Source organism: Diabrotica virgifera, chromosome 5 (assembly GCF_917563875.1).
Source record: "Diabrotica virgifera virgifera chromosome 5, PGI_DIABVI_V3a".
NCBI classification, from domain to species: Eukaryota; Metazoa; Arthropoda; class Insecta; order Coleoptera; family Chrysomelidae; genus Diabrotica; species Diabrotica virgifera.
The window spans coordinates 243,486,961-243,514,914 of record NC_065447.1 but is presented as its reverse complement, the minus strand read 5'-3'; the positions used below and the strand labels follow the sequence as shown (position 1 = coordinate 243,514,914).

At 34.0% G+C, this 27,954-nt stretch overlaps 1 protein-coding gene across 1 annotated transcript in view; it reads left to right on the top strand.

Moving 5' to 3' along the window:
- Positions 1-24,795, top strand: part of LOC114325097 (regulator of nonsense transcripts 1) — a 41,583-nt gene extending 16,788 nt beyond the window's left edge. The window contains exons 9-14 of the mRNA XM_050650952.1: positions 849-1,264; positions 1,643-1,926; positions 6,117-6,355; positions 8,667-8,864; positions 12,863-13,131; positions 22,418-24,795. Of these exons, the coding sequence (XP_050506909.1) occupies positions 849-1,264; positions 1,643-1,926; positions 6,117-6,355; positions 8,667-8,864; positions 12,863-13,131; positions 22,418-22,463 (1,452 nt within the window). The 3' untranslated portion in view covers positions 22,464-24,795. The remainder of the gene's footprint in view (positions 1-848; positions 1,265-1,642; positions 1,927-6,116; positions 6,356-8,666; positions 8,865-12,862; positions 13,132-22,417) is intronic.
- The last annotated feature ends 3,159 nt before the right edge of the window (positions 24,796-27,954 follow it).

Sequence of the window (27,954 nt, the reverse complement as noted above, 5' to 3'; positions counted from 1 at the left end):
AATAATTAACATTATATTCAGCTATTTCGATTCAGATAACTCTTATATTATTAATTTTATGAAAAAAAGTGATTTTTAATAAAAAGTTCTGCATGGTCTAAAACTTAAAATACAACCATATTATGTCAAATTTTATCAATTTTATACGAGGTATGTCAAAAAGTATGAATTTCACTCAAGAGTAAAGTAGCCTTATTTTTCACAATATCGAAAATTGTTATTATGAAAAGTTATTTAGAATTAAAAACTATGTTTCAGTATGTAATTATATCCTTCTAATTGAAATATTCTTAACTATAAAGGTACTTTACTTTTGATCCAAATTTATCTTTTTTGACATACCTCGTATAAAATTGATAAAATTTGATATAAGATGGTTGCATTTTGGGTTTTATACCATCCAGAACTTTTTATTAAGAATCACTTTTTTTCGTAAAATTAATAATAAAAGAGTTATCAGATTTGAAATAACTGAAAATGTTACTTATCCATAATTTTTCAAAAAAAAATTTTTTTTTTAATTAGAAGGATGTAATTGCATATTAGAATATAGTTTTTAATTCCAAACAACTTTTCATAATAGCAATTTTCAATATTGTGAAAAATGAAGCTGCTTTACTCTTGAGTGAAATTCAAACCTTTTGACATACCTCGTATAATCTTCAAAAAATTGTATATTTGATGGTTAAATTTTAGGTTTTGGACCAAGCAGAGCTTTTTATGAAGAATAACTTTTTTTCGTAAAATTAATAATAAAAAAGTTTTCCATATGGATACAACTTACAGGGACATACTGTATATTACTTATGATCAATAGGCTGGATGGTCATATATTTTGCTTTTTTTAGGCTACCGAACCTGAATGTATGGTACCCGTTGTCCTCGGTGTCAAGCAGCTTATTCTCGTAGGTGATCACTGCCAATTAGGACCCGTAGTAATGTGCAAGAAAGCTGCGAGAGCTGGTCTGTCGCAGAGTTTATTCGAACGATTAGTAGTACTAGGTATCAGACCGTTCCGTCTAGAAGTCCAATACAGAATGCATCCAGAACTGTCCAGATTTCCCTCCAACTTCTTCTACGAAGGTAGTTTACAGAATGGAGTTAGCGCGGAGGAGAGGAAACTAGCGAAAATTGATTTTCCGTGGCCTATTCAAGACAGGCCTATGTTTTTCTTAGTTACGCAAGGTCAGGAGGAAATCGCTGGGTCTGGAACGAGTTATCTGAATAGAACTGAAGCTTCGAACGTTGAGAAAATTGCGACTAGGTGAGTCAACGAGTTAATATACTTTTGGTGTATATCGTAAGTTTTCATTCCTTCCTATTGAACATTACATACAGTCGAAAAAATGAAAGAGTACCCATGAACGAACATATAAAACACGCTGTATTTTCCTGTCACCGTGTCACAAAGAAAATTGTCCAGTGCAAGTACATGTAACAATAATTATTACATGTACTTGCGCTGGCCAATTTTTTGTGTGACACGGTGACAGGAAAATGCAGAGTGTTTTATATGTTCATTCATGGGTATTCTTTCATTTTTCCTACTGTATTCACTATTGAAGTGTATGGGTTATTTATAATGTAATAAAATAATGGTGATTATGTGGAAGTAGTTTTTAAATGGGTTTTCCTTTTACAGATTTTTAAGATCGGGTGTAAAACCCGAACAAATAGGTGTCATTACCCCGTACGAAGGTCAAAGGGCGTATTTAGTGCAATACATGCAATACCAAGGATCTCTTCATAGCAAACTTTACCAAGAAATCGAAATTGCCAGTGTAGACGCTTTTCAAGGTCGAGAGAAGGACATAATTATTATGTCCTGTGTACGTTCCAACGAACATCAAGGAATAGGCTTCTTGAACGATCCTCGAAGGTTAAATGTTGCTTTAACTAGGGCTAAATACGGAATAATCATTGTAGGTGAGTATCATTATTACAAATATGAGGCATATGCTAAAAACACAATGTTTTCTTTATTTTTCATAAATTTCAATTTATTTTTATTCATTTATTTCAATTTTTTAATTATTAAAATGTAATTTAATCAATCTCAGCCACATATCAACAAGTACGAACCAATTTGCCATGATGTTACTTTTTCATAAACGTCGTTATTGTCAAAATTTGTTGTTGTTGCAACCAGTAATGGATTTATTATATAAAAAATATACCCCTATTTCCCTATCTTATCATACTAGCTATTCGAACTTTAGAGACGGCTGCTCTGAAAGGTTCATTTGACGTACATCCATACCATTCTTTCAGGTTGCGCAGCCATGATATTCTACGTCTCTCTTTGCTTCTATTTCCTTAAGGCGCGTTTTCACGGTACACTTTGGATGATCATCCCGGATGAATCATCCAAAGTGATTGCGACGATGAAAGTAATTTTCGTTTACATGGATCACCAAGACTGAATTAGTCTGTTCACTTACAAATGGCCCCGACTGAAGTTGTACTTGCTAGAATTGGCATAATAACTGAATGTCTTTTATATGAACTTGACATGCACTTGAAAAACAGAAGATTAGAAAAAAACGACGTTGTGTGTGTGTTTGAGCATTATTGGCTTCGGAGTCAATGTCCATTCGCCATCTTACCTTTTTGGGATTATTTGTATTATTTATGCGGAAGCTCTAAAGGAGTGCTTCCTGCTTTCTACTGATTTGTTCTATTATGTATCCAATCACAATCCTGCTCCAATTTTACAAAGAACTATTTTATATACCTATATCTAATTTTCAACGATTTTTGTTTTTATTTGGAATTATTTCTTTTTATTGTGATTTTTTTTTTATCATTTTTTTATGTAGTTTTTTTTAATTTTTTTAATATTTACTTTTTTTTTCTATATATTTTTTTTTGATATTTTTTTTTTATTTTTCATTGTCTTTTTTTTCAATATAATTTGGGATATTAGACTAGGACACAATTTGACGCTCAGGGGTCGATCAGAGCATTTAGACGAGACAGGTGGATCTCGGATAGGCATAGGGCTTAACACGAAAGGAAAAAAAACATAGGTTATAAACTTAATCTAATACATAATATATGTTTGTACAAAATTTGATACACATTGCAATCTTCTGCTCTTAATAGTTGAGTTAGGTTATATGGTCTGGTGATTTTGGGTATTTTGGCCATTTCTTCATTTAATAATTTAACCTCGTTTATTATTCTAGAACAGCCTAGGATCATGTGCTCCGCTGTACCTTCTTCTCCACATGAACAATTAGGAGAATCACTCAATTTTATTTTATATTTGTATTGGGGAGTTAAAACATGGTTGAACCTTAACATGCACAAAACAGAGAAAAACCGCTTGCTTCCCGACAGTCTTGAGAACCAAGACTGGCCGTTGGTGGGTAAGGCTGTGGTTAAATCGACGCTACAAAATGGGGGCGTAAACGTTTTTGTTAAAAGAATGGTCTACAGAAGATCAAGACATGTTAAAAAACCATCTAAAAACGTACAAACACAACAACTACGCACTTTAAACACGACAATAAACATCCACGTGGACCTGTTGCCGCCTTTCACTAGTCACTGCCGATGACACAGCCATAAAAGCATGTTTACATGTTTCACTTTGGATGATTCATCCGCGATGCATCCTCTAAAAAGTGAACAAAAGTAGAACTCGGTTCAACTTCGTTCAATATTCATTTTGAATGATCATTTTCGATGATTAATAGTTTACACGATTCATTTATTTTTCACTTTGGATGATTCATCCGGGATGATCATCCAAAGTGTACCGTGAAAACGCGCCTTTAGATCTTTCCCTGCGTATCCAATTGGACCAAGTTTTATCTTTCTCCGCCTATAATAAATCCGAGATATTCCATTGTTCCAAGATATACATTGTACATTCATTCGACATTGGCTTTGTTTATTAGATTTTCGTTGTTTTTTTCGATAGTCTCGTAAATTTTGTCTTCTTGGCGTTCATTGTTAGACTGTATTCTTTTCTATGCTCTGTTATTCTGGTCACCAGCCTCTAAAGATGACAGTGTCATCCGCATATTTAATGTTGTTAATGGGAACTCCATGTACCTGTATTCCAGCTGTTTCACCCTCAAGAGCTCTTTAAGGATCTCTTCCGAGTAGGCATTGAAAAGAATAGGGAACTTGCACAATTTTTTTTATTACATAATAATGTTCAGTTTTGTTTAAAAATGAGATTTCCAAAATTTCACGCTTCAAAAACTCGTAATAACTTAGAAATACGTATTTAAAGTCTTCAGCGGTATAAAATAGTTCAAACGACCCGTGACGTCACATAGTTTTACATTAGTTATTATTATAGTTATATTTCGCTGTGTCTAGGTACACGCTAACGTGTACGCAAATAAAAAAGTTAGGTATGTACAAGCGAATTAAACTTCATCAAGCCAGTGACGTTATTATTTAGCGTGCGCAGTGACTGTATATTTTGGTACATGCTATTTTGATATGTTTAGCGTGTGTTTGATAGAAAAATATTTGTTAAAGGAAGGGAAGCAGAACTATTCAGATGTTTCAAACTTAATTGTAATAAATCAATGTATATATTAAAGTATATATTTAGGTTAGCAAAATAAATACAGTGAAACTTGGATAATTCGAATCTCCAGGGGCCGTTAAAAAAATTCGAATTATCCAAAAATTCGAATTAAAAAATAAATGTACAAAAACAAGCATTACCTACAAAAACCTGCAAATGATAAACATCAGGAATTGATCATCAAAAATACAGTATGTAGTTGATCATTGTTATCGCTTGGAGATGTTTTTGTTCCTAATCTTGCCAGAGTTTTGTCATCCTAAAAAAATGGGCTAACAAAATTCGGCCAAAAATACCAACTAAAACATTTACAAGCTATAAAAAAGACCGACTTTATTTTTTCCAAAGAGATCCGAAATTTTTAGCTGCTTTTTAGAATTTATCTTCTCAGTAATGACAAGATATGATCTTCTCAGTAATGACAAGATTCTAAGATATTCAGAAAAGATAGCAGAAAAGTTCGAATTATCCAAAATATAATTCGAATTATTCACGACTTTTTACCATTACTTATATAGGAAATGCTAGGGACCAGAATAAAAATTCGAATTAAAGAAGATTTCGAATTATGGAAGTTCGAACTAAGCAGGTATTATTGTGAAAGCTTTAGGTCTTCTTTTTATTTTAATCTTTTACGGTAATACATACTATTTCATTTATAACTAAAAAATATATATACTTATTAATTTATAGTCTCTTATCTTTTTCGTACTGTTTTAAAATGTTCTTAAACTCGTTAAAAGAACTAAATAATTGTCCACACTCCGTAGTTAATTTAAAAACAAACACTAAAGAAATAAAAAATAAGAAATCACTGACATTCTAACTTTTTTTATTTGCGTACACGGTAACGTATACCTAGACACAACCTTATATTTAGGTATATTCTTCTTCTCCTTCTTTAGTTTATTGGCCTCCACCTACTTGGGTATTTGGCAAGCTCATCGTCGTAGAATAAGTCAAAAATATTTATATTCTGATGACATTTATCGTATGTCATTGTAATAATATATACCAGTTTGTTAAAATTGTAGTTTTATACTGTTTTTGAAGGAAAGGAACGAAGGTTTACTATTGAAAATAAAACCATTTTGTAAAAGTACGAATTTTTCTATGGATAGTTCAAACGATCAAAAACACTTGTAACGTCACATAAATGTATTGTCTACTGACGTTTATAACGTCTAATTTAAAATTCTGTTTACTTTATTGGAAAAATGTAAATGTAAAACCAAGTGACGTCACGATGCGTTTTGGACCGCCTGTTTTAATTTGAATTTTTAATCGTCTTTAGGGGCCAAACGAAAGACAAACAAAACTTTTTTATCTTTGATACATGTTCTAAATTATGTTGTGTTGTGATTTATAACATTTTTTTCGAATTTAAAAATTTATGCAAGTTCCCTATTGGCGACAATACGCATCCCCTCTAACTCCACATCCTCATTTTAATTTCCTCTGACAGCGTTTCGTTGACACATGCTTTTGCTTGCTGCGTTTATACTAAATTGTGAAGATGATAGTGTCTATTTCTTCTGGTATTCAAATTTCATCTTATTTGTAGGAAATCCTAAAGTTTTGTCCAAACAACCGCTATGGAATCATCTATTATCCTTCTACAAGGAACAGAAAGTCTTAGTCGAAGGTCCACTGACCAATTTGAAGGAATCGCTCATTCAATTTGCCAAACCTAAGAAATTAATAAATTCTGAAAATCCTGGGTCGCACTTTATGACCACTTCTACGTTTGATGCCAGAGAAGCCATGGTACCCGGAAGTGTATATGATCGCAGTGCTAACCAGGTAAGCCATTTCTAATTTTTTTGAAAGTATAATCAAGAGCAGATTGGAAGGAACTTGGCTCATTACTACTTGAAGAGACACAACACTTTTAATATAGCATCACTATCTATCACACGCAGAAATAAAGATGAATTGATAGCCAAGCCGGGCTGGAGATCAACCTCACTTCGGTTCACTGCCGAACTACTTTTAGACGGAGAGGCAGCGCCGAAAAATTTCTCTGAATTTACTAAAACTAGTTTTTTCACAGTTAATTACCGTGATTGTGTGGAGAAACATACTGCAGTCGGTCAAGCGAAACGTAGAACAGGTGGTACTGACAGCTTGTCAAAGTGGCTTACCTGCAGAGGTAATTAAATCCATTTACTAAGGTTGAAAGTCAGTACACACATTATCAATTGAATATAAATAAAAGTTATTATAGTCGGTCAGCTGTATGACGGGGCAGAGCCGGTCGGTCGACCCCAATGAATGTCCAGGGTTATTCACTATATTTTGACCCCCTCTAAACTGCTTTATTTACAGAATTAGAAAAAAATGTAAAATACAAAAGTTATTGGATTTTTTAATTATGATTTTTTGACATATATAAGTTTTGTATTTTACATTTTTTTTTCTAATTCTGTAAATAAAGCAGTTTAGAGGGGGGTCATAATATAGTGAATAACCCTGTACATTCATTGGGGCCGACCGACCAGCTCTGTCCCGTCATACAGCTGACCGACTATAATAACTTTTATTTATATTCAATTTAGAATGTGTGTACTGATTTTCAGCCTTAGTAAATGGATTTAATTACCTCCGCAAGTAAGCAACTTTGACAAGCTGTCAGTACCTACCACCTGTTCTACGTTTCGCTTGACCGACTGCAGTATGTTTCTCTACACAATCACTGTAATCAACTGTGAAATAACTAGCTTTAGTAAATTAAGAGAAATTTTTCAGCGCTGCCTCTTGGACTATTTAGTGTTATATCTGGATCCCGCGTATGAAAAAAAAAGTTGATTAATAGCAAGCTGAAAATTTGTTAATAGCTTAAGGGTGTCTATTCGGATAAACTTTGGTATATGGGAACACTGGAACAGGGGAAGTTTTAATTGTGGAACAGGTTAAAAATTTGGAACGGTCAGACCACGAAAACGGCACATTTATTTTGTCCGACAGAATAGACTTAAACTCTCCGAACAGAGATTAAACTCTCATGCAAAAATCAGACTGCTATTTATCACCAAATGGGCGTTTTAATGAGTGAAACATGTAGAATATTTCAAATGACAGGAATTATGACAGGTGATAAATAGCAGTCTGATTTTGCATGAGAGTTTAATCTCTGTTCGGAGAGTTTAAGTCTATTCTGTCGGACAAAATAAATGTGCCGTTTTCGTGGTCTGGCCACTGTTCCACAATTAAAACTGCCCCTGTTCCAGTGTTCCCAAATATTGCAACTATCTTAAATAATTCATATTGTCAATTGAAATTGTCAAATTGACGTATATTTCATACCTTCTGTCAATGAAGCAGAAAAATTATATGTTATATATTATAATTTAATCAATTGTATTTTGCTTGCAGTACTGCATTTTAATGACTAATTTTATTTACTACATACAATTGTTTACGTTTGCATAACATAACCTGCATCTTTTTTCTTCTTATTATTTTTTTGGACTATGGCCTTGACAATTATCCAGCAACCAGGACTAATATAATTGGCCAATATAATTAAAATTGTGAATAAAAGTACAGAGCGTAGAAATAGAGGTCGCTTTGCCGAACTTGCACGGTCCCAATATCAAAGTTTATCCGACTAGACACCCTTAAGCAATTAACAAATTTTCAGCTTGCTATTAATCAACTTTTTTTCATACGCGGGATCCAGACCTATGTGTTTGAACCCTGACTCGTGATCAGAAAATTAAAAAGGTTAAAGTTTTTGTTGGTTAGGAAGAGGGGATGACGGGATAACATTGCGTCTTATTTATTAATTACATAGAACAGCGTTTCCCAACGCAAATCCCCTCGCGACCCACTAGTGGTTCGCGAGAGGATTTCAGGTGGGTCGCGGCGTGGCTCTTACAGTAGCTGAATACCGTAAATATATAACATCATGGGTGAGGGATGGGTCGCGAATATGAAAAAACATCAGAAGGTGGGTCGCCACACATAAAATGTTGGGAACCACTGACATAGAACATAAAAAAATTGAAAAAAAAAAGTTGAATTATGGGATGGGGGGCATTTTGTCTATCTTAACGGGAGGTAACCCTTTGTTGTTTGAAGTGGTTTGCATATAAATGTTTTTTTTTTATAGGCAATGAACGGGCAGTTCAATTATCCAAGCCACAGGGGCGTGCCGTTGGACGTTTTTGGTAGAACTCACGATCCAATCAGCTACATATCACCTGAACGTGCTCAAGCCAGTATGAACCTACCAGTACCAGTTGGAATGTTCATGAATATGGCCCATATTCCTCCCAGATTCTACAATCAACACCAACAAGCGTTACAGGTAAGAAAATTTGTATCTTTACTCAAATTGGTTATACAGGTTGTTTCATTAAGAATTGTCCAAATAGTAACTGGAGAAACCTTAGCACAAAATACGAAGATTTAACCTAAAACATTTAAATAAAACGAAATGAAAATTCGTTTTCGACACTCACTTCACTTAAATAAAATATTCCTCCTTACCAAGATACAGAGTGTTTTATTACAAATATTCTAAAATGATTTTAGCCCATTGTTTTAACACCTTCCAATATTTTTTATTCAAATTTTAAACGTGAAATAAAAAAAATCTGACAGATAATACAGACTGAATTTTATTCATGGTTTTTAAAAGGATTCGGCCAATCCGAGAGTTAAGTGATCCCTGCGCATAAGAGACTTTTCAAAAAATGAATGATCCGAGCCATTCATCTGACTGTTTTCGGCAAGCCGACCCCAGCTCATCTCGAGCTTGACGATTTACACGTAAAACTCGACGAAATACGAGTCGAAAAGCAACCAAACGTATATTTCTCTCCGTAGGCATTAAGCGGCAGGTACGGCACATATAAATCTGCCGATGTGTCATTTGGAAGCATCGCAGAAATTGTAAAAAATAATCACGCCATTTTACGTCGTTTAATTGATATTGTAATTTATTTAAGTTGTCAGGAATTATCATTTACGGGACATGATGAATCGGAGCATTCGTTAAATCAAAGTAATTATAGAGAACTAATAAAATTGTTTAAGAAATACGATTTGAAATTTTCCAATTTTTTTTTTCTGATTCGAAGATATTTAGCGGCGTGTCTAAAACAGTACAGAGTGAACTAATATAATCAATTAGTTACATTTTGAATAACGTTATTGAATCTGAGATTCTGAAAACCATTTGCTTTTCGCTAGAAGGAGATGAAACTTCTGATTATCATGTCATTCACAACTATCAATTGTTGTTCGATAGGCGTTACGTGGCAATATTTATGAGAGGTTTTTAGGTTTTACAGACGTCAGTAAAAGCAATAAGGCAGAATATAGTTTTGGTGTTTTAAAGGACAGATCAGATTAAAATTTTTGGATATCAAAAATAAATTGGTAATTGAATGGTCTCCAGGCAAAAGTTAAAACTATTGCACCACAAGCTTTATTTACTCACTGTCATGCGCATAGAATGAATATAGTTTTGCAGGATACGTGTAAAAAAATTAAAGAATATCGTCTTTTCTTGCCATTTTAGCTCGCCTAAACGGACTACTGTTTTAGAACAATTTGTTTCGAAAAAAATGCAAACAGTTTGTCAGACGCGATGAAATTTTAAATCTCGGTTAGTTTTCACTGTAGAAGATTTTCGTGAACAGCTTTTTGGAAGTTTTTTATTTTATTATCGAAGGCGACAATTTTGAAAGCGCTGATATCTCGATCCGTGAAGCAATCGGTTTGAAAACTTTATTAAATGATTACTCTTTTAATATTCTTTTAAATATTTTTAAGAATGTGTTAGCCCAAAGCCATTTGATATTCATTGTTGTTCAAAATCAGTTAATTGTCATTATTTATTCCAAAAATAAATTAAGAAAGCTGGTGCAAAATCTCAGAGATTTTCGTAATGATAGAAGTTTCCAATATATACGCAGTGACGTTTTGGATTCGCTTGATATTTTCGAACCACCCCAAAAAAGACAAAGGCATGATACATATCTCGAAAAACGAGTATATTTTGAAATTTTGGATATCTGCTATTATGCAAATAGATACTCGTTTTTCGAATTTGAAGATATGCAAATTTTTGATCTTTGATAATTCAAAAATAAAGTTGCCTTCGCCAAAAAATTTCCAATATATTTATTTACAAGTTACTTAAAAATTATGCTGATCCAAATGTTTTCGGAAAGTGGGATAAGTTACAAATATGTATAATTATTTTATATAGTAAGTATGTACTGCAATTCACTACAACAAACTGTTCATAAATTCTCTTATTACCACTAACTTCTGCCTCAAATGAACGGGATTTCTCTTGTCTCAAAATAATCAAAGCATATTGTCGAAACACTATGACAAGAAAGAATGTCAAGTAAACCAAACAAAAAAAACAAAAAAATCTCCTATGATGATTTAAGCCTTTTAATTAGATGGTATACCTATATGAGAAAAAAAATCTTGCCGACCCTGTCTCTAAGGCCACGAGCCGCCACTGCTTTTAACGCTAGTTAAAGTATCCTAACATGTGTAGATTGTTTGTTAAGTTTGAACAAAAAATATTGGAAGGTGTTATAACAATGGGCTAAAATCATATTAGAATATTTGTAATAAAACACTCTGTATCTCGGTAAGGAGGAATATGTTATTTAAGTGTTTTAGGTCTTCGTATTTTGTGCTAAGGTTTCTCGAGTTACTATATGGACAATGGGGAACTTGCACATTTTTTTTTATTACATAATAATGTTCAGTTTTGTATAAAAATGAGATTTCCAAAATTTCCCGCTTCAAAAACTCATAATAACTTAGAAATACAAATTTAAAGTCTTCTTTATTTTAAAGTAGTTCAGACGGCCCGTGACGTCACATAGTTTTACATTAGTTTTTTATATGGTTATATCAGTGATGTGGGAGGGTTATATGTAAGTATATTCTTCTTCTTCTTCTTTAGTTTATTGGCCTCCACCTACTTGGGTATTTGGCCACTTGGCATACTTGACCTACTTGGAAAATATTTATATTGTAATGACATTTTTTTATCGTATGTCATTGTAATAATATAAAAAATATACCAGTTTGTTGGGATTTGAGTTTACAGTTTTTGAAGGAAAAAAGAGAAAGATTAATATGGAAAATAAAGAAAAACTTTATAAGTATTGTTTAGTGCCATTCTGTACAAGTACAAGCATTCAAAACCCCAATAAAATATTTATTAGATTACCAAGGGATAAAAAACGCCGTTTAAAGTGGTTATTTGCATGTCGAAAAAATATATTTCAGATAATACACAAGGTCTTCATGTATGTCAAGATCATTTTATCGTAAGTAGTCTGTTGTCTGCTTAATAGTGTTAAATAAAACAAGTATATTTTTTCATATTTCTGTGTTTCATAATATTGCCACTATACTTAATAGGAAGTGTGTACCTACTAAGTTTTATCGTTAAATACTTATGAGAATAATAATCAGAATAAAATCACAGTATAAAATTAGTAGGTATAATGGGAGTATAATATACATAATATATGTACTTACTTATCTGCTTTAACTCCCCGAACTTCTCCGACGGAAAAATTTTCACTCTTTTGAAAATATGTAGCCACCATACACATATCAACTATAGGTAAGTTATCAGACTGCCCTTTACAAAAACCCTCTTCGGTCATTTTAAAAAATATATCTTAAAAACACTCAAATATATCAGAAATAGAAATTATCAAATATATTTATAAAACTTAGTGTCAGTGTCAAAACGAATGCCAAACCTATGAGGGAACTTTTATGTTACACATTTTACACATTTTTTTATTACGTAATATTATTCAGTTTCCTTTAAAAATAATATTTCCAAACTTTCACGCGATAAAACCTCATAATAACTTGAAGATAATTTAAAATCTATATATTTTTCTGTTTTCTGGCCTTGGTTTAGAAGAACCCTTAGCCAATGTAAAATAGTTCAAACGATCAAAAACGCTTGTGACGTTACATAACTGTATTTTCTACTGACGTTTATAATGTCTAATTTAAAATTATATACAATTTTGTTTACTTTGTTGGTGCAGAATGTACATGCACAACTATATGACGTCACTATGCGTTTTGGACCACCTGTTTTAATTCGAATTTTTAATCGTCTTTAGGGGCCAAACGAAAGACAAACAAAACTTTTTTTATCTTTGATACATGTTTTAAATTATGTTCTGTTGTGATTTATAACATTTTTTTCGAATTTAAAAATTTATGCAAGTTCCCTATATATTCCTGACGTTTTTTTGTTTTGTGTGTTTTAATGGATATAATTTTTATTTCATTTAGGCTCGACAGCAGCAAAACCACCGCAACAGAAAACCGCCTCAGAGACAGAAAGGCAAAGGCGGTAATCTTAGTCAAGATCATACCCAACCTTTCAGCCAAAGTCTGCAACTGACACAAGGCATGTCGCAACCTGGTTTGTCTCAACCTGGCTTCAGTTTGAGTCAACCTGGATTATCACAAGCTGAACTCAGCCAAGATCCATACATGGCGGAATACCAATCGCAAATGGACGGATTATTGTCACAAGATTCTACATACCAGGGAGATAGGTAAGTGACACATTTACACATTGTTTCTACGGTGCTACGAATTTCTAAATGATGTATGTTCCACTGGTTTTCTTTATTTGAAATATTAGCCGCGGTAAGGCATTCTTCGTAAAGTTTCGTGTTTTATTGAACGTTAGATATCAACATTGCTATTTTCACTTTATTTATGGCAGCTCTAAAATGTATGAATTTTAGTTTAAACCAATCTCTCAGATTGGTTATGAGAGATAGGCCTTCCTCCATCTACCTTAAGTATGGGATCGTCTGGATCTTGATACTCTCGTGAAATATCCAAAATATTCAAGTTTTCACTTGGTTCAACTTAAACCAATCTCTCATATTGGATCTGAAATAAACTGACGTGCATAGAAATCGGCCCACTTAAAAATTTGGTCATTTTTGATGTCTCATATTTCCTAAACCTGTTGGCCGATTTAAGTGATTTTTTAAACATGTTATAGCCTGATTCTTTAACAATACCACTGTAATAATTTTGTTGCTAAACAGGTAAATATTCATTATATACCTGGTGTACCAATCAAACTGTGTTTTTTTCTCAAAGTTCGCATCACCCTGTGGAATATTCTAGCATCTGTAAAATACTGAAATTAAAACCCAACTATTGGGACCGTGCAAGTTCGGCAAAGCGACCCCTATTTCTACGCTCTGCAACTTTATTCGCACTTTTAATTATATTGTCCAATTATATTAGTCCTGGTTACTGGATAATTGTCAAGGCCATAGCCCAAAAAAATAATAAGAAGAAAAAATAAGATTCAGGTTATGTTATCAAAACGTAAACAGTTGTATGTAGTAAATAAAATTAGTTATTAAAATGCAGTACTGCAAGCAAAATACAATTAATTAAATTTACCTTTATAATAATTGCATATCATATCAATATTGTGGAGCAATATATAATTTTTCTGCTTCAATGACAGAAGGTATGAAGTATACGTCAATGTGACAATTTCAATTGACTATGAATTATTTAAGATAGTTGCAATATTTCTCCGCGGCTCGCGCACGGTCGTTTCTCGTTTCCCTTCCAAGTACTTGCACACCGCGAATAGCCTCAGGGTTTCTTAACATTCTGTTTTTTGATTCATTCGTTTATGCTGGATAATAAAAAAATTAGCTACTTTAACAACTACACACATGCTCTTCATCAATACAAGGTGTTTCTAAATAAGTGCGACAAACTTTAAGGGATAATTCTGCATGAAGAAATAATGACAGTTGGCTTTATAATCGTATGTCCGCAAATGTTTCGTTTCCAAGATACGAGATGTTGAATTTTTTCTTACAAACTGACGATTTATTTTATTTCTTTAAAACCAGTCGAGATGTGCCACTGAAATTTGGTGGGTTTTAAGATGTAGTTATTGCACATTTTTTGACATACAATTAAGAATTTAATATTCACTATTAGCGCGCATACGTGTAATATGACCGATCATATTACCCGTATGCACGCTAATGGTGAATATAAAATTCTTAATTTTATATCAAAAAATTCGCAATAACTATCTCTTAAAACCTACCAAATTTCATTTGCATATCTCAACTGGTTTTAAAGCAATAAATAAATGGTCAGTTTGTAAGAAAGAATTCAACATCCCGTATCTCGGAAACGAAACTTTTGCGGACATACGTTTATAAAGCTAACTGTCATTATTTTTTCATGCAGAATTACCCCTTAATGTTTGTCGCACTTATTTAAAAAAAAACACCGTGTATTGATGAAGAACATGTCTAGTTGTTAAAGTACCTAGCTTTTTTATTACCCAACATAAACGAATGAACCAAAAAACATAATGTTAAGAAAACCTGAGGCTATAGTTGGGTTTTAATTTCAGTATTTCGGCGGTATACTGCGAAAACCAGGTAAATGCCGAAATACCGAAACCGAGAAAAAACGTTTTTAAAGTTTAGTATTTTATTTTGAATTAAGAGGACAACTTGTGTTTGTTATTTGGTATTCTACTGAAAGATGCATATATCAGAAATGATATTCTATCATTAGTTTGAAAATGTTAAGACAACTAGCTGATTAAACCTAAATTTAAGATGGAGATGCGGTCACTTACCTAGTTTTACCTGTAAATATGAATTAATCAGTTACCCTTAAAATAACACATTTATAACAAATATAATAAACCAAATATAATATCTTGTAGTTTTGTGATCGGAATACAAGGCTTTAACTAGTTAATAGCAATGTTTTTAAGGGATTAGTCGATAATTATAACATCTAACTGGTTTTCCCTGAACATTTTATTCAGAGCTGTTTGTAGTTATATGGATATTATTTACATAAATGATAGGCAGTTTTATAGAAAAAACAAATTTATTTTGAACGTGTTATAGATACAAGAAAATAATATTACTATGCGTATTACTCGTCAGATTAGTCACTGAAAGCAGGATCTGATAAGATGCCATTGGCATCGTAAGATACGTTACCACCTGTTATATTCCCACGGTATCACTCCCTTATCAAATAGCTGTAACAAATCTCTGTTTTTTGCTATGCTAGGTGGCGAAATTCTATCATAAAGTTGCTTAAGCTAACATAAGCATGCTTATGTTGTAGTTGATAACTCGGCTTGCTTTTTTCTTGTTGACTGCCGTGCAGTATCAATAAGAAAATGAAGCTTGGTGACCCGTCATAATTAAAATGGATTCTGTTTGTCTCTTCTTTCACGAATCTCATCTTTTTATCTTTAACCACATTATTTTTTCGCCGTTTTGGTCTTTTGTTCGGTTTTTAATTAGAGTGTGCGACAATTTTTTTAAATCATAAAAGTCGTAGTACCTATTTAAAATATTTATACTTGTATGGTTCTATACATACTTTTCTATCAATGACCTTGACATTTTTTGTTTCCTTGACATTTTGAAAAAACAGACAAGTAATCTGGCATAACATAGAGAGCAGTTTAGATTTCTAGCGGTTTAGATGCTGCTATGTATAGAGTCAACTTCCATACAAGAATGTCCCGACTCTAAAAATTTATGTTACGATACTGTCCTCTGTAGGTATAAGAAAATACACTTATTTCACTTGTTTACATATTCTGGGACACATTTTGATAAGTAGTTGAGTATAATGCTTTCTATTTCAGAACTTCATCGTCTACCGTTAATTTCTGACCAGGCAAAACGGTAAGTTACATTTGGTAAGAATATATGAATTGTCCAGTTAATCTGGAATCTGTAGTATAGCCTGTAGATCGAAAGTGATTGAAACAAAATTCCGTTGTTGATTAGAGCTTTTCTTATCATTTCGTTTTTCGAGATTCCATACTTCTTTTTTTTTATGTCTGTAACTGTTTTCTTAATCCGGTTTCTTAGTTGGATTATCCATATAATAATATGATAGGGCTAGTAAATATTATTTATTACAAACTAAACATTGATCTTATTTAGAACAAAAAAGCTTAAATTATAGTCCTTAGAAAATATTCTTCGGTATGTACAGTGCCGGCAAAAAAAATCTTTACATTGCCAAATAAATCAACAAATTTGAAGACAATTTGCATGCGTTCTGTCTGGGCTTGAAGGGGAGGGGGGATAGCGTACTTGCGACGGGAATTATCTGTAGTTTACGGACTGCTTAGCTTATTTAAGGTATTCTGCGCGTTTGCACTGTAAACAGTTGGCTTTGTGTGGGTAGTCAGTGTTAAACTTCTTCTCATTTACCGCGTAAAGTTTGAGATCGTCAAATTCTAAATTGAACTGACAAATATGGGTCAAAAGAGACTCACAAAAGAGGAGAAGGTTCGCGCTTTAACATTACTGGAGAAATTAGACTCTGTAATTACCGTAGCACGTGATATTGGTGCTTCAAAAGGGGCTATTTATCAACTGAAACGCTGCAGCCGAACGTTTCAGTTTATAATAGCCCCTCTTGAAGCACCAATATTACGTGCTACGGTAATTACAGAGTCTAATTTCTCCAGTAATGTTAAAGCACGAACCTTCTCCTATTTTGTGAGTCTCTTTCGACCCATATTTGTCAGTTCAATTTAGAATTTGACGATCTCAAACTTTACGCGGTAAATGAGAAGAAGTTTAATACTGACTACCCACACAAAACCAACTGTTTACAGTGCAAGCGCGCAGAATACCCTAAATAAGCCAACAAGTCCGTAAACTACAGATAATTCCCGTCGCAAGTAAGCTATCCCCTCTCCCCCACCCTCCCCTCCAAGCGCAGACAGAACGCAAGCAGATTGTCTTCAAATTTGGTGATTTATTTGGCAATGTAAAGATTTTTTTGCCGGCACTGTAATTTCGCTAATACTTTCCGGTTTTTTCAGCTGACAATCATTTATATAAAGTTGATACATTTTCCTTATACATAGGTACTCAATTTTTTGTCCAAATATATCTACGCTTCGAACTTTGGCGAATATAATGTGGGACCATGGTTGGAAAAGACTCAATATGAGCCTTACCAATTTTTCGGTTTCCATTGCTTGTTTTATTTGGCAGTAGATGCTTGCTTCTTTTGCCCGTATCTGCATAACAACATAGAATATCAATTTTTCTTACAAAATCTTGCATTAACGACGCTGATATACAAAGTGTCTTACAAAAAACTTCTCACATACCTGTACCTCTTGACCATTTAAAGAAACATAGTCGATACTATCTATTTTACCAGTCGATATAAATGAGAAATTTTAATAAAATATACATATAAAATGTATTAAAAACATTTATCACCTTTTTACTGAATATGGTATACAGTAGTAGAAATATATTGTTGTCCGGCAAAATAATAATATGTGCTCTTACTTGGTTTTACATGCAACAGAACTTTAATTTTGTGGAAGTAAGAAGCGATATATTGTTTTACTTACAAATGAAAAGTTGGTTATGTGTAACTTATTTGTTTATCACACAAATTATCTGCTGAATGGTAAGTCGTATCATTTACTGGGTTTTACCTGTATGTAGAGCGTAAAAAGCTAAGAATTTTGGTATATTTAACTCAATATTTTAAAATTTGTCATTTACCTGGTTTTCGCAGTATACCGACGATTTTATAGATGCTAGAATATTCCACAGGGTGATGCGAACTTTGAAAAAAAAACACAGTTTGATTGGTACACCCGGTATACAATGAAAATTTACCTGTTTAGCAACAATATTATTACAGTGGTATTTTTAAAGAATCAGGCTATAACATGTTCAAAAAATCACTTAAATCGGCCAACAGGTTCAGGAAATATGAGACATCAAAAATGACATGAAAATTTTTAAGTGGGCCGATTTTTATGCACGTAAGTTTAGTTTTAACGACCTTCTCATTTTTATTAACTCTACGTATAATTTCAATATTGATAAGTCTATGTGTTCACAATATAACCAGAATCGGCCTCAGGGGTGAATTCAACAATACGATGAAGATCATTTGATTTTTCAACAGGACGGTACTCTTCCTCATTATTCTTTTACTTTTTCGTCAATATTTACACCAAAATTTTCGACGACATTGGACTCGGAGGATAGGTAGCATCTAATGGCCTCCTCAGTCACCAGATTTGTCTCTCCTGGATGTTTTTCGTGGAACAACTTAAAAAAAATGAAAATTATAGAACACCACCCAATTTTTAGAAGGTTTATGTCAAAGAATGCCCATAAATCACTTCGCGAATGCTTCGGGATGCGGTTTCGGGGTTTTTTTTTCTTTGTAGTCCCATTATTGCCTTTATCATAGCGTTGCCAATCTTCTGTAAATAGATAATAAAATATAATAGCCAGGGAGGTAGTGTCAAATTTGACCGGAGCATTTTAGCAGGGCTATTTTCTTTTTATTTAGGTAGGTGTTCCAAAGCTTATTAACAAATGATGTGTCAGCTGGCCCAAAACCGGGGATTTTAGACAAGAAAAGGTAAAATATGAAAGTTGATGGACAAACGCTACAACTTAAATGTCAAATATTTATATACGTTACTCAGAACATTTGATAGACTTGCTTACTTGGCTCCTACCTTTCACTTAGGAGATCCGGGTTCAAATCCTGGCGCGGAAAATTCTTTTTGTTTTTTAAATTGACATTTTATTTTGAAAAATAGTTATTTTTATTATACCACGGCATGTCCACTTGGCCAGCTAACATTTTTTGCAACGTACATGATGCAGCTGACGCTTTTTTATGACAATCTAAAATTCATAAATAATTATTGATTTATACTTTTTAATCTTTGCCACACTAGTCCACGAATATTTTTTTATTATTAACTAGCTGACCCGGCAAACTTCGTACCGCCTTAAAACTAAATAATGTTTGAAAGTTTAATACCTAAAAATTACCAGAAAGCCAAAAAATACTAAAAAATATTGCGTACCTATACTTTTTTCTACCAAATGCATAGTTTACGATTCTATAAGGGACATAGGTACAGACAAACATTCATTTTTATGTATTATAGAGAATAGGGGTATATTTATATTGCTATTGAAAATGGGGGTTGGTGAGAGAAAAGTGAAAATTTAGGGTTGTATCTTTCGGTTCTACAACATATAAAATTAAGAAAAAACAGTTTGTCCAAAAAAATAGCAGATAATGTCTCCCTTTCCACTTAGATTGTTGGTCTTACCAACTCAGGAACCTTCAGAGGTTCATGTACAACAAATTTGCTTATTAAGATCAATCATAATATTATGACCAGAAATGCATAGTTTGCGATTCTATAAAAGACAAACAGATTTTTTTATATGGTCTCGTATAAATAATAAAAACGTGGTATTATAAAAATAATTATTTTTCAAAATAAAATGTCAATTTAAAAAACAAAAAGAATTTTCCGCGCCAGGATTTGAACCTGGATCTCCTAAGTGAAAGGTAGGAGCCAAGTAAGCAAGGCTATCAAATGTTCTGAATAAAGTGTATAAATATTTGACATTTAAGTTGTAGCGTTTGTCCATCAACTTTCATATTTTACCTTTTCTTGTCTAAAATCCCCGGTTTTGGGCCAGCTGACACATCATTTGTTAATAAGCTTTGTAACACCTACCTAAATAAAAAGAAACCAGCCATGCTAAAATGTTCCGGTCAAATTTGACACTACCTCCCGGGCTATAAGATAATAAATTGCTTATATCATCATCATCAATGGTGCTACAGCCCTATGAAAGAGCCTCGGCCTTCCCAAGACTTACGCCAGTCAGTTCTATCCAGTGCCAACTGTTGCCAGTTTGCTGCGCTTATTTTTCTACCATCCTCATATGCATCCTTTCATCTGAGTTTTGGCCTACCCCTATTTCTACTTCCTACAGGTTGTGACATAAGGATTCTTCTAGGACGGTTGTTCGCTGTGATCTTGCTAGATGTCCTGCCCATCTTAGTCTTCGTATTCTTATAAGAGATACTACGTCTTTACCACCAAATTTTTGTTTATATCTGTGGTATACCTCGTAGTTGTACCTCCTCCTCCAGACACCATTTTCACAAATGCCACGGAATATTCCTCTCAGGATCCTTTGTTCAAACATAAGCAGAAGGTTTTCATCTGCCTTGGAAATGGTCCATGCCTCTGATCCATATGTCAACACTGGTTGTATAAGGGTTTTGTATATGGTTATTTTTGTTTTTTGGCTTAAGTTTCTGCTTCTCAATGTCTACTCAGTCCAAAATAGCATTTGTTTGCTAGGATTATCCTTCGCTTGATTTCTTCCGTCATGACGTTCTCCTTGGTGATCAGGGAGCCTAAGTATGTGAATTTGTATACCACTTCTAAGGTAGAGTTATCAACCGTGAATTGGTGACCGATGTTTTTATTGTTGGGTGTTGATGCCATCATCTTAGTTTCCTCCTCGTTTACTTGCAGACCCATATTTTTTGAGGCATTTGAGAAGGTGGTATACATTTCTTCTAGCTTGCGTGTTGTGCGGGCAACTAGGTCCACGTCATCTGCATATGCCAAAATTTGGGATGATTTATAAATAATATTTCCTCTGTTGTCTATTCGGGCATCTCTGACCGCATTTTCCAGAGCTATGTTGAAGAGGAGACGCGCCAGCGCATCTCCCTGTCGCAACCCAACATGCGTTATAAATGCCTGTGATTGTTCGCCCTGTATTTCGACTTTGCAAACAACTTTACGCATTGTAGCCTTAACCAATCTTATCAGTTTATCAGGGATTTGGAATTCATCCATGGCTTCATACAATTTATTTCTTAGAACACTATCATAGGTCGATTTAAAATCTACGAAAAGATGGTATGTGTCGATATTGAATTCATTGGTTTTTTTCCATTATTTGCCTTAGCACAAAGATCTGGTCTGTTGTTGATCGACCAGGCCTAAAAGCACTTTGATATTCTCCAAGAAGCTCCTCTGAATGTGCACTTAGGCGACTATATAAGATACTCGAAAATATTTTGTAGGCTGTATTAAGGAGGGTTATTCCCCTATATTGTCTATACTCCATCTAATTTACTTACCGTTGCACGTCATCCGCGTCATAGCTCGTGACGTCACATGATACCAACACGAAATATTTAGGCGGTAGGTGTGTTTTTTTTTAGAATCACTTTGCCGAGTACACTGGCGTTAAAGCCACTAGACATATTTTATTATATACGCATAGAAATAATATTTAAAGATTTCTATTAATGTCAACTTAAAGAAATACACAATAATATGTTTCATTTAATTTGTATAAATGGATTATAAAGCGTTTTTATGAAGCACATTTGTTCGGGATACACTGTAACTATAATCGAACGCACGTGATATTTTGGCATAAATTGGTAACATTTATTTGACAGTTGCGGTGATGACACTTCATATTTGTTAATATTCTTTACTATAAGTATTTGTTTCATTATATTTACTGTTTTTATTATGTACTTTAACGTAAGATTAGCTTAATTTTTGTTTTCTATTTCTAAAGTTTTTATTTATTTACATTGAATATTAATTTGTTTTGCTGTATAATCCACTTCCGCAAAAATTGTGTGATGTATTTGATTTAAAATGAATTCAAGAATTTTTTGTAATTGGGCAACAATGTCAACTTGAATCTCTAACGTAGATAATGACGTGCAACGGTAAGTAAATTAGACGGACTGTACATTCCAATTGATCATCATTTTTGTGTAACGGGCAAACAATTCCAATACACCACTCTTCCGGGATTTGTTCCTCATTCCAGGCTCTCAGTATTATTTTATATATTTGATTAGCAAAAGTAGCACCTCCATATTTAATAAATTCCTAGGATATGTATTACTACAGAGATTGCTTATATAATAATATAATTTTAGGTCAGCCTTCTACCAGCCAAGTGCCCAGTTCTCCCAGCCCTATTGATCGAGTTCGGCAGAAGATGACAATAGAATCGCGGGAGCGGTCTTCTGAAAATTTGCAAGTGAATGAGATCTGATCGTCAAATTGTCAGTAACGCAGCAAAACAAGGTCACAAGATGTCGACAACGGATAACATAAAACAAACAAATTCGACAAGAAGAGAGATATTACACACACAACAAAAAAACGTAAAAAAAATACTAGAGAAGCGAACACCGGAAGTGAGACGCGTGTTGCGCATTTCTCCATATTTTGTATATCCTCCAAATCGAAAGGGGGAACGAGGCTCTTCCCTGTAGGTGACGTTTTCACACCGCTGTGACTAAGATACATTTATTTACATCAACTGTAACTTATTTTAAGCTTTTATTTTAAATTTAATGTTTTTTATTAAGTTTATTTTCTGTTGGGCGTTTGTACATGGGGGTTTAACTGTATTATTTGGGAAGAGTTTGGTAACGAAATAAGTAGAAAGAAGAAAACGGTTCAATGTTTTCCTAAATTGGTTTAGTCCTTTAACGTTTTTAAGTTTTTGCCTCGAGTGGTTGCAACGTGGATCAGAATATGAATTATCTTCATTCGAGTACTACGTATTATCTGTTGTTCGAGTACTACAATATGAGACCTTACTTTAAAAACTTCAATTTAATGAAGGCGTTGGGTTGTTTTGGAGAAGCTTTTACAGCGCAAGGGGTCTCACATACCACTTTTCCTTCATGGAACGGTTAGAGAACAGTTCTACAAGCGTTCTAATAAAATCTTGAACAATCAAATATTTTATTGAACATAGTCAGCGAAATAACTTTTGTATACTTCGTTTTATTCTAAACAATCGAAATCCTTTAATTTATAGAATGAAGATAACTTTGTTCTATTTTATCATGGCATATTTTACCTCCCTGAGCTAAAAAGGCGTGATGAGGTAAATATGGAAATACACATACTTTACTTCTATGTAAAAAAATTAACAATCACAAGTTCTTGATATATTTATTTTCATAGACGTGCATTCTTACAGTGTAACTTCAATTTTTACCTTTTTTGCTACTTACAGGAATTAATATTTGCTCTATCTAAACATCCCAACATCAGTAGCTTCCCACAATAAAGCTTAGGTATAGCAGTGGATGGAAAGATGTTAAAAGATAGATAATAAATGATTTTGAGGGTATTTGGTTGATAGAAAAGAGGTTAAGGGATGAAAAACTTCACAGGCCAAATAGATTCGTTTTCTTGGGTCTAGATGAATGTTTCTAAGTTATAAAACGACTTTTATGTTAGAACAGCTTTTAACATTCAACCTTACTCTATCCAACTTTGTACCTAAACCTTCCCTTGGCTCTTCCACTGGTGTCTTTAAACATTACCCTACTTAAAGATTATTATTAATTGATAGTACCTGAAACTCAGTACCTGCTTTTTAACCTCTTTTAGATTAATTTAGTTTGTTTCCTAAGTAACCTCGACACCTTCCTGTATAAGAGGAACGTCGATTATGTATGTATGTAGTTTGTTTCCTATGCTGTTTTTGTGTAGTATTTAAACTGGTTACAAGCAAAATTCCAATCTAGCGACGAAAAAATCTAATAACTGGCGCAGAGAATAGGATAAATATGTCAACATTCGTAGCAGTGCAAATTTTAAACTCAAATTGACATCACGATGGCGAAGATATCCAAGAATTGGCGCAGTCGATCCAATAAGTATGATAAAGTTCCTAACAATGACGTTTAAAAATACATGTGTCCAACTAAGATTATGTAAATTTCGAAGTTATGGTGGCACTAAAAGCCAAAATACTGCTCGAGTACTTTTAAAACCTCTATTATACTGATCAGGAACCAAATTAGTGACTTTTTTCAAACAACTATAAAAACAAACCACAAATGTTTATGTATTCAATCAATAGTGTTTTTTAATATCTTTTGAAAATAGCATATAAATTGTCAGTAATCTTCCAAAATATTACGGCTAACATCCCACCAAAAAGTGAAAAAGAAACTAAAGTCGTTTCGCTTAGGTAGAGACGTTATGTCCCAATCAGTAAAAGAATGAATATAAGTTTGTATAGCTTTATTTTTTATTTTTCTATTTCGGCATAATTGTCAGGGTTAATGGTTTAACTATTGTATTACTAGAATCATATATGTTCTTGTTTAATTTCAAAAAAATAGTCCGATTCGAGATTGAAAAAACTCGATTTGTTCATTATCGCCGTCACTCACTGCTTTTTTGTTTTGGACTTTTCCTGCATACACCGAGCAATCCACGTAAAACTGGACAAGTTTCTTGTGAGTCATAAATTTATTTCAAAATAAATAAAATGTTCAATGTATTAAGGTTTTTTATTTAGTTAGTTCCTTTTATTCCCATCCCATACATGATACTTCACCAAATGATTGTCAACAATCCCCCACTTATTTACAAACAGATTTCAGCGAATGAGTTGAAAAATATTAGGAGACCTTTTGACCTGGAGTTAGAGATCTGCCCCCCAAGTATCCAGGTAGAAGGCAAGGGGAAACCATACAAGATCATTATGAATATCCCTAGTACAATCATCATGGTGTTAGAATCCGAACAACAGCGTTACTGATCATGGCCCTAGGAAGCCAAGATCTGGCAGGGGAGGAAAAGACAAGGCCTCTCAGAATCAGCGAATTCCTTGTAAGAACAGTGGTGAGTGAATAAAACTATTCTATTAGAATTCGAACCTTGAATCTTCAAAGCATGTTGCAGCCTGGTAAGGTGCAGAATATTATTCAAGAAATGAACAAGAGGTTGAATATTGATGTCAGTGAAGTCAGGTGGCCTAACTCAGGTTGTTTCTCAATAGATGAAGCCACAATATATTATTCTAGTAGCAAGGACAACCAACATCGACATGGTGTGTGATAATGTGACTCAAAACAGGGAGTAGGGTTACTTTTAATACATTCATTCGCTGATACTCCTCATTGTTGGATTGAGTTTGGTGTTAATCTTTGTTACACTGTTGCTATTCAGTCACACTCGAGCGCAGTATTTGGCAACTGAGTACACCAGAGTAAGTGAGCGCTCATAACGAGGCCCCGAACCACGCTCCATAGTATCGATTGCCAGGTAAAATAAATGCATTATTTGCAAAATAGCGTTTGTAATGATATGACGCCACAGCGGGCGATGGGCCGGTCGACCTCAGACGACCGTAGAAGTATCGACGCATCCTCTCTTCATACCATCGCTGGGCGAAACTGAAGAAGAAGTGGCATCGAGAGCATATTTAAGACGAGCCAGGAGAATCATAAAGTCAGTTAATTGCTAACGAATTGAATTATCAATAGCTCGATGGCAGAGATGCACCGGATTTGAGGTGGTACTATGACTACAAGCGAGAATGGGGAATGTTTTTGATAAATTTTGCCACCAGTAAAAACATGGTTATAAGTTCCACATGCTTCCCACATAAAGACATACATAAGATGACATGGATTTCACCAGATGGAACCACAACAAATCAAATTGACCATGTGCTGATAGACAAAAGGGCAGCCAGTAGTATCTCCGATGTGAGAACACGACGAGGAGCATGCTGTGGATCAGACCATCTTTTACTATAAACCAAATTTAGATGCAGAGTTAACAGGGAAAGAAACGAAAGGACAAACAAACTGGACCTGGAAAAACTGAAGATCCAGGAATGTAAAGAGAAGTTCGAACAAGAAGTCGCAAATGAGTTAAGGACGCTATAACTGCACTCCATAGAGGGCAAATGGAGTAATATCAAAACAGCAATACTGAAAGCAGCAGCGTCCACCCTGGGAAAGAAGAGGAGCATGGTTTGATGACTAGTGCAGACAAGCAATATATAGGAAAGAAATGAAACACATAAATTGTACATAACAAGACGAACATTATTTGAAGTCGCAAGACTGAAAGCAGACAAGATATGTAGAAAGAAAAAGAGAGCCTATGAAAATAGGCAAATAGAAAAAATGGAAGAAAATTTCAAAAACAACGAAATTAGAGGGGCTTACGAATACCTAAAAAAGATAAGAAGTGGGTATAAACCTCAAACAAGTCTATGTAGAGATGAAAGTGGGCAAATAATCAGTGACCAACAGAAAGTCACAGAAACCTGGAAGCATTATTTTCAGACCCTACTTGGAACACAAGTAGATATGGAAGATGAAATGGGTATGAACTACGTAGAAGAGAATGAAGTAGATAATGGAGTAGAAGCTCCAACTATAGAGGAAGTTCTCGAAGCTATTAAGGCCCAGAAAAACAATAAAGCTCCGGGAATTAACGAAATACCAGCAGAACTGTATAAGGTAGGTGGCGACCACATAGCAAGTCACATCCACGCGCTCATCAAAGACATATGGCAAGAAGGTAAAATACCCGACGACTGGAAGAAAAGTATAGTATGCCCGATCTATAAAAAAGGAGACAAACTTCAGTGAAAAAACTACCGTGGAATCTCTCTACAGCATATAAAGTCCTCACGTATATTATAAACCGCAGCGGCTCCAACCACTAGCAGAAAATATTATTGGAAAGTATCAGACGGGGAAGATCGACACTGGATCAAATATTTACATCAGTCAAACAGATCTTGAGCAAATAATGGGAACACGATATTGATGTTCACAACGTGTTTGTAGACTTCAAACAGGCATACGACTCAGTCAAAAGGAACAAACTATACTATATATTGGCAATACCACACAAGCCAATAAGACTCATTAAAGCCACAATGGATGAAACTCAGGCATGTGTGAATACAAAACCACCGGACAGACTTTTTCAAAATTTCGCAGGAACTAAAGCAGGGAGATAGGCTGGCCCCAACATTGTTTAACCTGGCACTAGAGTATGCGGTTAGGCAAATAATGCAAACTGGACGAGGAAACCTACTGACCAACCGAATGTTCAACTGGCCGCTTATGCCGATGATATTAATATTATGAGTAGAATATCAACAGGAGCACAGGAAACATACGCAGAGTTAAAAACACAAACAAAAATGCTAGGTCTGGAAATTAACACAGAAAAAAACAAAAATAATGACTCAGGCGAGAAGAAATATAGTCCCACAAAACATTGTACATGAAGATGACATTGAAACGGTTGGAAAGTTTACATACCTGGGAGTAGAAATATATGCCGACGGATCAGAAGACGGAGAAATACGGAAGAGAATAACGCAGGCAAACAGAGCTTTTGCCCTCTCCCATATATTTCGGTCTAAAAGTGTCCACCGAAATATAAAGATGAAAATCTATAAAACTTTAATTCGACCATGCATAATAACATGCTATGGCAGTGAAGCCTGGGTCCTGAAAGAAACATCCAAAAACAAACTCGACACATTCGAAAGGAAAGTATTGAGGAGAATACTAAGACCTGTGAGGGAAAACGGAATCTTCAGAAGTCGGTACAACAACGAACTTTATCAACTTTATAAGGAAGCACCCCTGTCAGACTTCAATAGAATACAAAGATTGCAATG